General features: G+C 36.0%; 1 protein-coding gene across 1 annotated transcript; it reads right to left on the minus strand.

Moving 5' to 3' along the window:
• Positions 1–1,954: 1,954 nt before the first annotated feature.
• LOC119047422 (olfactory receptor 4K1) lies at positions 1,955–5,435 on the minus strand (the record flags this gene model as incomplete). The annotated part of the gene is made up of 2 exons (XM_037142861.2): positions 4,516–5,435; positions 1,955–1,964 (listed from the first exon to the last, which is right to left on the minus strand). Coding segments are annotated over exons 1-2 (930 nt in total), but the record flags the coding sequence as incomplete, so codon positions are not given.
• Between the last annotated feature and the right edge of the window lie 10,007 nt (positions 5,436–15,442).

The raw sequence follows: 15,442 nt of genomic DNA on the forward strand, positions 1-15,442 counted from the left end.
GACTTCCAACTGTTACATCCCGTCCTTGCGAGTAAGAAGGGTCAGAGACTGCTGGGTAGTCAGAGGTGTTTTATTGGCCAAAGTTTCAAAGTTTTACCTGCGCAGGGGCGAACTCTCGGGGTGCCTCCGGAGACACACGAGTGCCAAAATGGCTGCAAATGAGAGTCGCGCCTAACGCTTACAGGCTAGGGTTTTTATTGGGGTGAGCAAGCAAGCAAGCAAATACAGAAGCAGAGGTAGCTGTTAGCAATTGGCTATTTTGAGAGGACACACACACATCTCTGCTTATTACAATGGATACTTTTCTTCAAAGACAAGGCCATGTCTTGAGATAAAAATTTTCCCCTAACGGGTGTCCGTGAGATTACTTCAAGGCCTTGGCTAAACTCCCTGGAACATCTGCCCACGGCCAGGTGTTGTTTTTCTGCCTAAGTCTAAAAATAAACATCTAGTTTAAGCAAACATCTCGGCTCTTCTCCCCACCCCCTAACACAACCAAGCTTTGGGGGCAGGGAGAGGACACTGAGGCAGCATTTGCTACCAGAGACAAGCTCTGTCTCCTGTGGCTTGCATTCCAAAGGTCGTCCCTCGCCCTTAGCCACAAGGGGTTGAGACACTACAATGGGTCGAGATACAATTCCTAGAAAGAGGCAGAGTGGTCTACAACACAGTTTCTGATTAAATAGCTGTCCGTTTCACAGGGGTGGGAGAGAACAATCTGTATCAGTGTCAGCTCTCTCCTGCTTGGTGTAGATGGCAGCTCTGTGTGAGATCTGTTGCTTCCCAGAGCCTTGAATCCCCCTGGTTGCACTTTCTGAATTCCCTGCTTTGAAAGCCTCAGTGAAATAGAGCTCTGGAACCCAGTGTACTTTGTCTCCCTGTGAGGAGTTCAAAATGGGCCCTTTTAGGTATTTCTCTTGGTGTCTTTCTCTTGTGGAGAAAATGTCCCATGCAAGGTTGTTAAGCCAGCCCAGCCAGTTTTGCAGCTCTTCACCCTTCCCCACACCCTCCATCCCCCCAGGACTGGGGACAGCCTTCCCTTCTAGGCAGTTCTGCTGAGGAAAGGGGTTCATTCTTGCTTTAAATAATCTCAGGTGCACAGTTCCCTGCCCACTGCTCTCAACGTATATAGCAGCCTGCACTCTCCATGCTGGGATGGAGTCGAGAAATCACCTTGCTTTGCATCTTTTTGATCAATCTGTACAGCTGTACTAAATGGGAGCAAATCATACCCACAGTCCTTTTTCCTTGTTGGTAGAGCAGATGCCACCTGGGGTCCCTGCCCAGCACATCTCAGCTCCCCCTTTTTAAAAAAAGTCTCTCTGGGTGCTCCCACTGCAGTGCTGAGTCACTGTCCAGCTTTCCATATACACCACCTCTCCAAAAAATCTAGAATCTATCCCAGTCATGGCTAGCAGTGGCCCGCCTACTCCACCACTTTCAGGTGCAGATAGTATCTCTGGCACTCTCTGGCACTCTCCAAGTTGGTGTTTGCTGATGCAGCTAAGGGTGTGCCACTAGCTGTCTGTGTGTCTAGCTGGGTTCTTCCCAACTGATACAGGGTGCAGCCAAGGGGGGGGGGGCAAAAAAAAAGGGCATTTGGAATGGTGTCCAGAATTCAAAGTGTATAGGAATATTGGAGAGACATATAAGATGTCCTCACACCTCCCCCCAGGGGGAAGAAACAAATGGAGCCAGGCCATTGAGAGCTATTTTGCATAGCAACAGTTTCGCAGCTAACCCTTTAACTGGTTTCATAGATATGCTAAATAGCTGTGGCCAAGTTTGGAGCCAGGGAGAAAGTAGTGGACGGGGACTCAGGAGGATGGAACTAGGGGCTGGACTCCTGAGTGAGAAGGGTTTGGACTGGGAATGTAACGAGGTGCTGCACTCCTGAGTGAGAGGGGCTGTGAGAGAGCTTGGAAAAGATGGGCTCCGGGACATGAGGGGATAACTGCCCAGGTGAAAGGGAAAACCAGGCAGCTTTGCCAGAATGGAGATCCCTACAGCCAGGTGAAGAAGAAAGCCACATGCTTTCGGTGGAGTGTGGACTCCTGCAGCTTTGGTAGAAAAGGCCCATGCTGCTTTGGGGTGCCCCCTTTGGCTGCGGGGCCTGAAAAGCAAGAGAGAGTTTGACTGGAACTGGGTACAAAGGACTCTTGCCAGTGGACCATGAGAGGGTACCACAGTACTTTAGATTAACTCGAGATCCTGCACAGTGACACAGCTGACTGTGCCAGCAGCCTGCAATACAGACCTGTGCTCTTTTCCTGATTTACGGTACCCGGAGTTGGGACAGTGGGAGAAGGGAGCGCTGTGTGGGTGTAGGTGTATACCCTAAAGGACTTTGATATTTTAGTGATGGCATTAGGCCTGAATAGCATTAAATAAACATTTTGTTTCCTTTTCACAAATCTCTGGCATTAAGAGATGTCTTTCCAATTGGAGGCGGACAGAAGGGCCCAGTAGATTTTAGTATTTTGTTTTTGGGAGGGGCCCCTGTTGTATAGCAGTTTTGGGCATCCCTAGGTGGGCCGAATATTGTATTGCCCCTCCCTCGGACCCTCTTGTTCGGTAACACAACGACTTCGACTTCATGTATCCAAGTTGCTCCTGGCTTAGGTTTAGGGTTTCCCTACCATGAGAGGGTAGGAAGCCACTAAGCTGCTATCTCTGACCAGGCTCTCAATGGATGTAGGCACCTGGACTTCTCAGGCATTTTCCTTGTCCACCTGTGAAACCTCCTTACAGTCTGATTTGAAGTGTCTTTTGTACTATTTGGCTTCCAAACTTTGTATCAGCTAAGGTTCCACTGAATGTTATTTTTTGGAAGATCAGCTAAGTGTCTGAGTTACATGCAAGAGCGAGTGGATTTGGCTCCCATCTACTTGGCCACCATCTTCCTCCCACCCTCCTATAAATTCTAAATTCTAATTTTCCTCCGCTTTCTTCTGCTGCTCTCCTCTCCCTCCCCTTCATTTTCCCTTATGTCCCTTGCCCCTTGTCTCCTTCACTATGAGAATTCTGAGAATCAAAGCAAGAAAATGACTTGATTTTTCAAGGGCACTATAAACACCTCTCCATTTTCACTGGCAGTGCAGAGTTAAAAGGAAAAAAGTACTACCAACAATAACGTGACTGCTTTAATTTTTATTTAATTTAATGTTTTTGGCACTGTTTAAAAATACATGAAGAGTAGTCAAATTTAAAAGATCATTACCATGTTTGACATCATATAAATAAAGTTGACAGAAAGATTAAGTTCCAAGAAAACTTAAGTAGTATCGCGATTCAAAAAGACTGTATGTATGTACCTAAAATTCAGCTTGCACTAAGACTTAGCATGCAGAGTTAATAACTATGGCCACAGCCACTAACTTATGTCTTATAATATACTTAAAATACTGAATCCAGAGTACTGAATGCAGGCTTTATATATTCTGTTAAACAATTCTCTATTTCATTGTTAGAATACACTGAGTCTTTCTGTTACAAGGCCTTTACCATAATGTAAATCCAGGGAGAAGTTACATAATAAAACTTTTGACTAGCAAGTAAAACAATAATTAATAAATGTTTTAATCTTTATTTTTAGGCATACATAAATTTTACTTTTGCTCTTGTTCTCCAAGAAATATTTAAAAATAGATTTCAGTTTTGATCTTCAGGTGCAGATAATTTTTTGTCACTTTGGCATTTGTATATTTTAGGTACATATGAAATTAACTTTTGCTCTGAATTTAAATACTCAACATCTGCCATATTTGCAATCAATTTCAAAGATGTTTGCAATTATTTTTTATGAGTAACACAGAATTCATTATAGCCAATTCATCATGCTTAAATAAAAGTAGATTTGGAAAATATATATGCTGTTGACAACATCAAATACATAGAAAAATTTTTATAATGAATACAAAAGAATGTCAAATAATTAAAAGAAAGAAAAATTTCTTGAAACATAGTAGTATTGGAAATATATATAACCAAATGTATAATGACCAAACTATAAATAGCCAAACATTCAATACACAAAGAAAAGAAGCTAGTAAATGTACCTTAATGTTGTGAAATCTATGTTGTAAAACACAATATTTTTTCTACTAGGTAAATATATGAAAAATTAGGACTAAATTTAATGAAGATATCAGAAACTCAATTTGCAAGGTGTAAAATATCACTTCGGTTGAAGGAAATCACAAGGTTAGTAATATAAGTAGTATTTTATGTAGATTAAACTCTCTAATTTTTAAAATAAATTATGTAAAAGATTATTATATATTTTAAGAGAATGTATACTTTAGAATTATAAGTAATTAAAAATTGGTTTAAATTGTCATTAAATATTAAACCAGGAACTGCTGTTCTTCAATTCCCTTCCACTTAGGACAAAAATCCAATTCTATAGCTCAATAACCCATGTCATTAGCAAAGACCCTGATGCTGTGATCCAACAGAGGCCCATCATTATCGTTCGGGATTATGTTCCTTCATGGTGAGGCCTGGTTTTTCCAGTTCACATGACGATTTCTCCACCTTTGCATGGCTGATTTAATATCTTCATTCCTCAGAGAGTAGATGATGGGGTTTAACATGGGTGTACAAACAGTGTAGAACACAGAAAGGAACTTATCTGCAGAAAGTCTGCTAAAAGGCCATATGTAGAAGTAAATGCAAGGCCCAAAGAAAAGAATTACCACTGTGATGTGGGCAGTTAATGTAGAAAGTGCCTTGGATAACCCACCAGAGGACCGATGCCAGACAGTGATCAAAATGACGGTGTAGGAAATAATTAAAGCCAGAAAACAGCTCAGTGATATTAGGCCACTGTTAGTTAGTATCACAATTTCCATTTCATAAGTATCCATGCAAGCCAGCTCTATCACTAGGGGAAGGTCACAAAAGAAGCTGTCTACCTCATTAGGGCCACAGAATGGCAGATCCACTGTAAAAGCCAAGTGGCTCACAGAATGAAGAATGCCCACAGCCCAGGAAATAAACACAAAGATTATACATAGTCTCTGATTCATAATCGTGCTATAGTGTAGGGGCTTACAGATGGCTATAAATCTGTCATATGCCATAGCTACAAGCAGCATCATCTCACTCCCAACAAAACTATGGAGAAGGAATATCTGGGCCATGCAACCCGCAAAGGAGATAGTCTTGTACTCAACAAAAAAGTCCACAAGCATTTTGGGAGTTGCAAAGTTAGATTGGCAGATATCAATGAAAGAAAGGTTACTGAGCAGGAAGTACATGGGAGAATTAAAATGGGAGTCAGAGGAAATGATGATAATAATCATGATGTTGCCCAGAAGGGATGCCACATACACCAGAAAGAAGATGGCAAAAAAGAAAAGCTGAAGATCCCAGGAATTAGAGAGTCCCAGAAGCACAAACTCAGACACCACCGATTCATTTGTGTGAGCCATGTATCCAATCTACAGTAACATAAATTTAAAAAATCAGAAATATATCACACAGTGATTGGCACTGTATCTAGTATACATGCAAAAGAAATATAACCAGCTTTGAATTAAAAGTCAATTTAATTTAATGAAGTAATACATAAAATTGGCTAATATTTAACACCTGTCACTGCTGTGGAAACAGGGAGAAGTGTGAAAAGAGAGGATTAGATATGGATCCTATCATGACTGAGAATATAACACACACATATTAAAAAATAAAAATATAAAGTCAGAAATAAGAAAATATAAGTGGTGCATTAGTACTATAAATATTATAAAGATGAAATTATTCTAAAGTGGAAAAGTAAGGTGTCATGGAATAGATATTATTTTAAGCTAAAAGTTTTTTAACATTTTGAAATTTGGTAGACGAAACTGAAGGAACTGGTAATTTCAAGCAAAAGAGTAACAAGAATAAAGATACAAAAATAAAAAAGCAGTTTCATTTTTAATTTTTCCTTAGTAATTTTATTATAACATTAAAAGGAGCAGCAGGGAGGGGTAGGGAAGAAGAAAGAGGAGGAGGAAAAGAAAAATTGATGTTTAACAGTATGTTAGATAAGGTGAGTGGTATTGTATAGTTTTAATTAATTTATATATATATATGTATGTATTTATTTATTTATTTTTATTTTTATTTTTTGCTTGGGGAGAAAAGGCTAGCCAATCTCTCAGAGGAGAAGGGCCCGGAGCCTCTTTCTCAGCCCGCTTTTACTGAGTTTAGTTTGCATAGGAATATAGGGCATATAGGTAAAGTTCATCAGTCATTGTCAGGTAGTAATGGTCAAGGAATAGATAACATTCAAAGAACTATAAGAGCTTCTTCTGAGTCAAGGTCAGATAGATAGAGGGATGCCAAAAGGGCATAGTTTTTTAAGATTTTATCTTTGAAAAGTGATTTTCTGAAAAGATCCAAGTTTTCTACCAATCTTTCCAGTATCTAATAAACAATAAGGTTTGTCAGTCTTCATTTTTCAAAATATAGAAAACAACTAGAAAATCCTCTCCATACTTATTCTTTATGATTTCTTAAGCTAATAGAACAGACTAAGTTCAATGTTATATCTCATTTTCTTCTTAATATGTAAGGAAGACACCCATGAGTAAAGATAAATAACATTTACCATTTACTTGCTGTGTGACTGACCTTAGAAGAGAGAACTAGATTATCTACAAAGCTATTTTTACTTCTAAACTTCTAAATACAGAGGCAGTTATGTTAGAGAAACATATGGAAGTTTTAAAAGTCACTCAGAATTCTTTGGACTATACAGAGAACAGCCAGAAACTTCTTCATTAATGAATCATTAATTTTTTAATCATCAGTGTGCCTCAGTATACAAATGTCTTCAAGTTGTAAAATACACCATAAGAACAAAAACTTCCCTGGTTTAAAACCAATTCTGATACTTAGAAGCTCATGTTACATTAATATCCATCTTTAAATTATGTCAACAGAACTCCAAAAACAATAAACAAGCATATTTTTCTTTTCATTATCTTGTCTTATAATAAGCCTAGTAGCAAAAAGCAATAAAGGATATCCTTATTGACTATGACACTACTTTGTGTAGCTATTCCTTCCTCATTCCAGGCAATTTGTAATAGTCAATAAATACTTGTTTAACAGATGACTAAGTATTCTCTAAATAGAAAGCATAAAAGGGGCAGAGAAGAACAGGTAATGATGATAGTGTACTTCCCTTTCTTCCTCAGATACTGATCCCATTATTAGGCATGTCTTAACTCAAGACAGTGGGGCAGTCATAGAAACCCAGAAGTGGAGAATAGGAATTTGCCTCTTCCAGGTGGAGTTTCCAATTTGACTGAGACAAGAATAATTTCCCCTTTGCTGCTGTCTAGTTTCTGATTGTGCATCTAGAAGGCAATTTAGCAATTATTTATCTAATCCAAATATTTTCAAGTGCATATATAATACTTACACTTTGATAATTGCTCTCAGTTCTTTAGTTCTTCCTCATTTTCCCTAATTTAGGTGTCCCTCAGTTTGTTTCCAAGCTTCCCATTCTCTGCTGTGAGTCTTCATACCAAAAAATATTGTCAATACACTCTTCACTCCTGCACTAAGCTGTGCAGAAGCAAGCCCTTCAGGTTCTGCCCCGTGGTTGTAAGGGCTCTGGTACTGTTGCTGGGACCATCTAATTACAGTATCCTAAGGTAAGGCAATATAAAGTCTTCTGTCTTCATGTCAGGAAAATGATTTCTTTGGGGAAGTAAGAATTCACTCTTTAGGGATCTGAGATAACCTTGCAGTAAGAGCAATTATATTTTACAAAATAATTTTACCAGAAATAGACAAAAAAAAGTTTTTTAAACCAATTTGCTGGTATATATGAAAGCAAAAGATTACTTGATTTTTTTATTGATGTCCAAGCAGCAAAGTAATTTTCACCCCTAAGTTCCTGTCAATGAAATGGTTACACAATCTTACAAAATAATCAAAGCCTCATGGTGCTTACCTCCAATAATGAGTTCATTATTTCACAAAATAGATGAATCTACTTGGAGTGTCAACTGGCTCTACCACCTGGAGTTTGATAGGATAAAGTTATTCCCACTGTAACATGATGATTCCTCAAATATTTAATGTCCTCATTTCTCCATGACAAATCTTCTATTTCTCCCCCAAATTATGTCAACAGTCTTTTCAACTGCACTTTATGTAAGTTTTCTAGATTTCCAATAGTTGTAATGTATATGTAATATTCAAATGGTCATCTTTAAAAAAGATAACTGAAAATAATATTCCCTAGCACATATATATTTGTATATATGTATATCCCTTACTAAAATATTTCTATAACAATGGCATATGATTGAAAGATATTGTTACTAGAAGAAAAAGTAAGTATATGTAAATTTGAGAGTGAAAATATAATATTTTAGTGTAATTGAATAATTCCATGATTAAAATTACTGAATTATATTTTATATATCAATATGTGTAAGGTGAAAACCATAATATCAGAGAAAACTTGTAGATTCATAAAGTTATTATGTGTACATTTTTATAAACCAAAGAAATATGTACACACTTATGAAAGAAGTTTTAAAATACCCAGAGGAGTAGTATAAATTCTGAATTGAATTTATACTACTTCTTCTGTAAAAAGGAATACAAAAGAGTCATATAAAATTATATATATCAAAATTATATAAAAGTCAAAATTATATAAAAAAGGCTTAAACTAAATAATACTGTATATATTTCTAAATGTCTAAATAATCTATGGAAAAACATCAATATGTACTACATATACAATATAGTACATATAAAATTTTTAAAGATTATTTTAAATTTTTATTTCTTATGCTTTTATATCTTGAATATTTGCAATGAAAAATGACCTCCACTTTTCCTCCCTTTCCCCACCTCCATGCAACAACTATAACAGTACAAAGAAATAAATGAAAATGATTTTTTAAAAAATTAAAAGTACATTTTAAAGAGCACATCATTACAAATTACAAGAAAATATAATGTAGGGAGGCATGCATTTTTTTATTAGAGAGACTCAGTTTGCAAAAAATAAATACATCTCTTTAAATTAAACTCTAAATATAATATAAATATAGCATAACTTCTTTCAGAAAATAGAAATATTTTTAGAAGTTGACAAATATGCTTTGATATTTGAGGTCTGTCTGGACAAATGTCCAACCATTGTTAATATAATGAGAACAGTTTGAGCAATATCAGTGTAACTTGGCAGTCAAGGAGAGTGGAGTGGAATATGCATGTGTAAACAAAGACAACTTCACTGTACTAGTCAGTGGGGTCAGTAGGTACCATTGAGTGAGCATGTGTACTGTGTGGCCATCCATTCAAAATGGCTAAGTAGAGCAACAAGTCTGATTCAGCTTTTGCATTAAGTTTGGACATTCCTCCATGGAAACTATTCAGATATTCAGAAGCCTGCAGCTATAGGCAACTGGTGATTAGTAGCTTCATCACAAAAACATGCTTGCTCATGCATCATGTCTCTTGCAGAATTTTGTGACAAAACATCAAATCATCCAGGTGATTCAGGCCTGCTACAGCCCAGATTTGGAGTCCTAGGACTTCTGGCTTTTCCCAAAGCTAAAATCACCTTTGAAAGGGAAAAGATTTCAGAACATTGATGAGATTCAGGAAAATACAACGGGGCATCTGATGGCAATTGGGACAACTGTGTGAGGTCCCAAGTTGGCTACATTGAAGGGGACCAAGGCCTCATTGCCATGTACAATGATTCTTATATCTTGTATCCTTCAATGAATGTCTCTATTTTTCATATTACATAGCCAAATACCTTCTGGAAAGACCCTTATACATCTATAACTTTAAGATTAGCTATTTGATAAATGTAGAATTTTGAATCCTTTTTTAATGGTATTTTTTAATTTATTTTTTTATATTTTAATAGTTCAAGTACAGTTTCCTGCCTTTTACTTCCATATCAGCCTACCCCCCAGTGCTCCCCACCTCCCTCCCATTTCCACCCCCCTTGTTTTTGTCCATGTGTCCTTTATACTTGTTACTGTAAATCCTTCCCCTTTTCCCCTGAAATTCCCTCCCCTCTCCTCTCTGATCACTGTCAGCCTGTTCTGTATTTCAGTGAATCCTTTTTATATTTAGAAGCATCTCCATCTCTACTGTGTGAGCCTGTGTGGTAAATGTGCTAAGCCCTTTGTTGAAACAAAGGTACCTGACATGCTTCCCCCAGTCCTGGCAGATAGAATGTAAGCATAGGGTATGCACAACTGGATGGTATTACTTAGGTCTTTGAATCTTAAGGGAGATATTAAATAACAAAGGGACAGTTAAAAATGATTACAATGGTAGCATAATGTTGGACTTCAACAATGGTGGTTCAGAGAGGACACAGTGTCAGTGGGCAGTTGTTTGTACCATGCTGCATAACTTCTAATGGTCTCTGTTTATATCGGGGGTTGTCTCTCCAAATGTACTGCCAAAAAGGTGAATAATGTTAAATGCTTATAATAGTTACTTTTTGCTTAGGTTGGTCAGAATTAGTTTCTTTTGCTTGCAAAAAAAGAACCATTTTAAAAGTAGTCTATATAAAGTTTAGTAGGAGGATGAGTTGTGTGAGAATACGTAGAAAATATTTGTAAGAGAAAAATAATCAGAAGTAGTTCTATCAAAAATACATTTAAAAATGTGAACATTAAAATATATAGAGAGGTACAGATAACAGTATAGTGATTACCAGAAGGAAAGGGGACAAGGGGAGGTAGAAGAAGGTAAAGGAAAAATGGCGATGAAAGGAGACTTGGCTTTGGGTTGTGAACACACAATACAATATACAGATAATTATTATAGAATCATATACCTGAAGCATATAATTTTATTAACTAATGTCACCACTATGCATTCAATTAAAACTAAAATTTCAAAAATTAATAAATAAAAATAAAATATATAGAGAGAGAACAGTGAATGCAATTAAATAGCTTCTAGTAATAGTTGTATTTCTAGATGTACAAATATTATTTTTAATGGTAAGGTTTTTTAGGAAATACAGATGAATAAATCTGTGGGATTTGTGGGGGAAAATGAGTTTCTATCTGGATGCCAGTTCAGATGGCATAGTAAATTTCAGTTAGGTCAAATATATCATTTTAAAAACTTATAGATAAATTTTATAAATGGGTGAAATATTTTTTTATGATTTGAAGGGTTTTTTTTTCTAAGCATGAAGCTATATGGATATTGATTGATTTACTGCAATGTTTTTTAGATTAGGTGTATCAGAAAAACACATTAAACAGTAAATAAGAAAAATGCCAAACTGGAAAAATATGTGCAACATCTATGAGCAATAAAATACTAATTTCTTATTCATCAAAATATTGTTAGACATAAAATAGTGATATATCAATAACCAAGTAGAAAGATAAGTAAAGGCATACACAAGCAGTTCAAAAGAATGGAAAAATTCTACAACAGTACTGAGACCTCTTTACCTCAAAGACTGGAAAACTTTCAAAATAAGGTGGCAGATGACATGATACTAGGTATAGAGAACTCTAAAGAGTCCACCAAAAAGTAGTAGAACTAATAAGTGAATTCAGTAAAGTGACGAGATACAAAATTAATATTTAGAAATTGGTTACATTTTATATGTTTTAATACATTTTTAAATCTCTCTTGTGGTTTAAGAGAGAGATTTAAAAAGCAATTCAATTTGCAATCACATAAAAATAATAATAAAATACCTACAATAAAACCAAGGAGGTAAAAGAGCTGTATTCAGAAAACTGTAAGATATTGAAGAAAGAATTTGAAGAAGATACAAAGTAATGAAAGTATATGCTGTGTCCAGGGATAGGAAGAATTAACATCATTAAAATGTCCACACTCCCCACAATGGCAGGGTGGCTCATTTCGTGAGAGCATTATCCCATATACCAAGAAGTTGTAGGTTGGATTTCCAGTCAGGGCACATACCAAGGTTGTGGATCCAATCCTTGGTCAGGGTGCATACCGGAGGCAACCAGTTGATGCTTCTCTCTCAGATCTGTTTCTTTTCTCTCTGTCTGTCTGTCTGTCTCTCTCTCTTTGTCCTCCCTCTCTCTCAGTAAAAGCATATCTTTGGGTGAGGATTTTTTAAAAATGCCCATACTACCTGAAGAAAACTACAGATTCAATGTAGTACACCAATGTCATTTTTCACAGAACTAGAACAAACAATCCTAAAATGTATGTGGAACAACATAAGACCCCAAATAGCCAAAGAAATCTTGATACAGAAGAGCAAAGTTGGAGGTGTCACACTACCTGATATTAAACTGTACTACAAGGCTATAGTAATCAAACAGCATGGCACTAGCATAAAAATAAACATATAGATCAGTGAAATAGAATAGAAAGCTCAAAAATAAACTGACACCTATATGGTAAATTAATCTATGACAAAGGAGGCAAGAATATACAATGGAGTAAAGACAGTCTCTTTAATAAATGGTGCTGGGAAAACTGGATAGAAACATGAAAAAAATTAAACTGGGTCACGTTCTTACACCATGTACAACAATATACTCAATGAATTAAAGTCTCTTAAATATAACACTTGAAACCATAAAACTCCTAGAAGAATACAAGCAATAAGTTCTTTGAATCACTCTTAGAAATATTTTTTGAATTTTTTTAATATCTCAGGTAAGAGAAACAAAAGAAAAAAAATAAACCAATAAGAATACATCAAACTGAAAATTTTAGCAAAGCAAAGGAGTCCATCAACAAAATGAAAAGACAACCCACTGAATGGGAGAATGTATTTGCCAATGATATATTTAATAAGGGGTTAATCTACAAATACATGCAGAACTTGTACAATTCAACACAAACACACACACAAACACAAAACCAGACAATCTGTTTAAAAAATGGGCAGAGGACACGAATGGGCATTTCTCCAAAGAGGACATACAGATGGCTAATAGACATATGAAAAGATGCTCAACATCAATAATTATTAGGTAAATGCAAATTAAAATGAGACAAATACCACATGATCTCACCTATAAATAGAACATAATCAACAAAACAAACTAGCAAAGGAAATATAACCAGAAACATTGAAATAAAGAACAAACTGACAGTTACCAGAGGGGATAAGGGGAGGGAAAAGGGGAAGGGCTGTGAAGGAAAACATATAAAGGACACATGGACAAAGCCAAAGGTGGGTAAGATCAAGGGTGGGGATGGGAATGGGTAGGGTGGGAAGGAGTGGTGGGGAGAGAAAATGAAAACAACTGTATTTGAACAACAGTAAAAAATGCAATTAATAAAAATTACAATGAGATATCATCTCATACCTGTCAGAATGTTTACCATCAATAAATTAAAAACAAGTGTTGGTAAGAATGTGGAGAAAAGTGAACCCTCATGCACTATTGGTGGAATTGTGAATTGGTGCAGCCACTGTAGAAAACATTATGGAGGTTCCTCAAAAAAGTAAAAATAGGGCTGTGTTATGATCCAGCCACTCCACTTCTGGGAATTTATCTAAATAAATTTAAAACACTAATTTAAACAGATATATGCATCCTTCTGTTCATTGCAGCATTATTTAAAATAGCCAAGATATGTGAACAATTTAAGTGTCCATTGATAGATAAATGAATAAAAAATGGTATATGTATAAAATGGAATATTATTCTGCCATAGAAATAAATTAAATCTTGCCCTTTGTGACATCATGGATGGACATGATGTTATACTTGCTGAAATAAGTCAGACAGAGAAAGACAAATACCATCTGATCTCACTTATATGTGGAATATAGAAAACAAAATAAAACAGAAACAAAATCAGCTATGAAGAACAAATTAATGACTTGTAGATAGAAGGAGGTTGGAAGGCTGAGTAAAAAGTTGAAGGGATTAAGAAACACAAACTGGCAGTTATAAAATAGTCATGGGGATATAAAGTATGCATCAGGAGTATAGTTAATAACTATGTATGGTGTCCAATGAGTACTAGACTTATCAGGGTGATCATTTTCTACGTTATATAAATGTGCAATCACTATGTTGTGTGTCTCAAACTAATACAATATTGTATGTCAAACATCCTTGAAAAATATAAAATAAACACATTTAAAAATCATTAAGGTGGACTTAGGAGATACATACTTTTTATTAATTGCCAATGAGAGTCTAATTAGAAACATACATTTTACATATTGTGGAACATATTTAAAGCAGAAAAAACACCATATTTTTAACTTAAAAAGATATAAAATATTCAATTAATAAGAGCACTTTTATTATTACTCAAAGAAATATGAAACAAGAGGAATTTGAAAAACAAGCTTTTTATTGTTTGTTAAATTGGTAAAGTGGCAAAGAAAAGTCATTCATTAGAGAGACATATGGAACACCATCAACAAAACTAATAAGTGTATAACTGAAGTTGCAGAAGAAGAGAAAGCAAAGCTAAAGCAATAATTGAAGAGATCCTGACAGAAAATTTTCCAAAATTGGAGTACACATCAAGCTATAGAATCAAGAAGTTCCATATATCACTAGAATAAATGCAAAATCATGGTGCAGCTTAGAATTGCTGGGGCTGAAAGCATAAAATCTATAAGTGAGTCAATGGGAATTATGGGGTGAGGAGTCAATCCTCTATTTCTTCTTTCCTGAATGTGAGCACTTTAGCTATTAATAACACACTTACAAATGAACTCTATGAGCCATTCATAGATGTATTTTACATCTCAGTGTTCTTCATTTCAACCAAGTTGGGTGTAATCCCAATGTTGGAGTCTTATCTGAGCTTTTCATAGACAATTCCATAGTTCTTTGTGGTTGGAAGCTTCCCAGAAAAGTAGATCCCGTGATGGTGGCCCTATTGTCACATCTCGTCACCATAAATCAATAAATTACACCTTTTCTACTGTAGATACTTTTATCTGTAAATCCAGAGGCAATATCCATGGAATCTAATGTCCATTAATCAAATACTCTGTCAGCCCTATATGATGTGCTGGCAGAGAGACTGCAGGCAAGGAAGAGAAGGCCAGATCTGCAGTATGAGTCCATTTCAGTAAGGACAGACCACTACCTACTGCATGGAGGAAGGTAGGTGATGTAATTGGCTTGCCACTGCATGGGTCTGTTCTCTCTGGGGAATGGCACCATATCCATTTCTCAGTGTCAGCCCCTTCTGCTGATCAAGTGTTCAGTAGCAGGAATAGCAGTTATGAGACCAACCTTGGTAAAAGGGAGTACGTGTTTTTGGTCTCAGTTGGTCACTGATGTGAGATACAAATATCCATATACTTTGTGCCCATACCCGTAGATCCATCTCATTCTTTTCTGCCAGACTACTTTTGTCTTTGATATTGCAATTCTGATCTTTCAAGACCACTAGCAAATCAGCAAAGTCATTTTTTCACCCTCTAGAAATTCAAATTTATTTGTACTTATAACCAATA

The sequence above is a fragment of the Artibeus jamaicensis genome, unplaced genomic scaffold (genome assembly GCF_021234435.1).
Source record: "Artibeus jamaicensis isolate MK-2021 breed Jamaican fruit bat unplaced genomic scaffold, CSHL_Jam_final contig_885, whole genome shotgun sequence".
In the NCBI taxonomy this organism is placed as follows: Eukaryota; Metazoa; Chordata; class Mammalia; order Chiroptera; family Phyllostomidae; genus Artibeus; species Artibeus jamaicensis.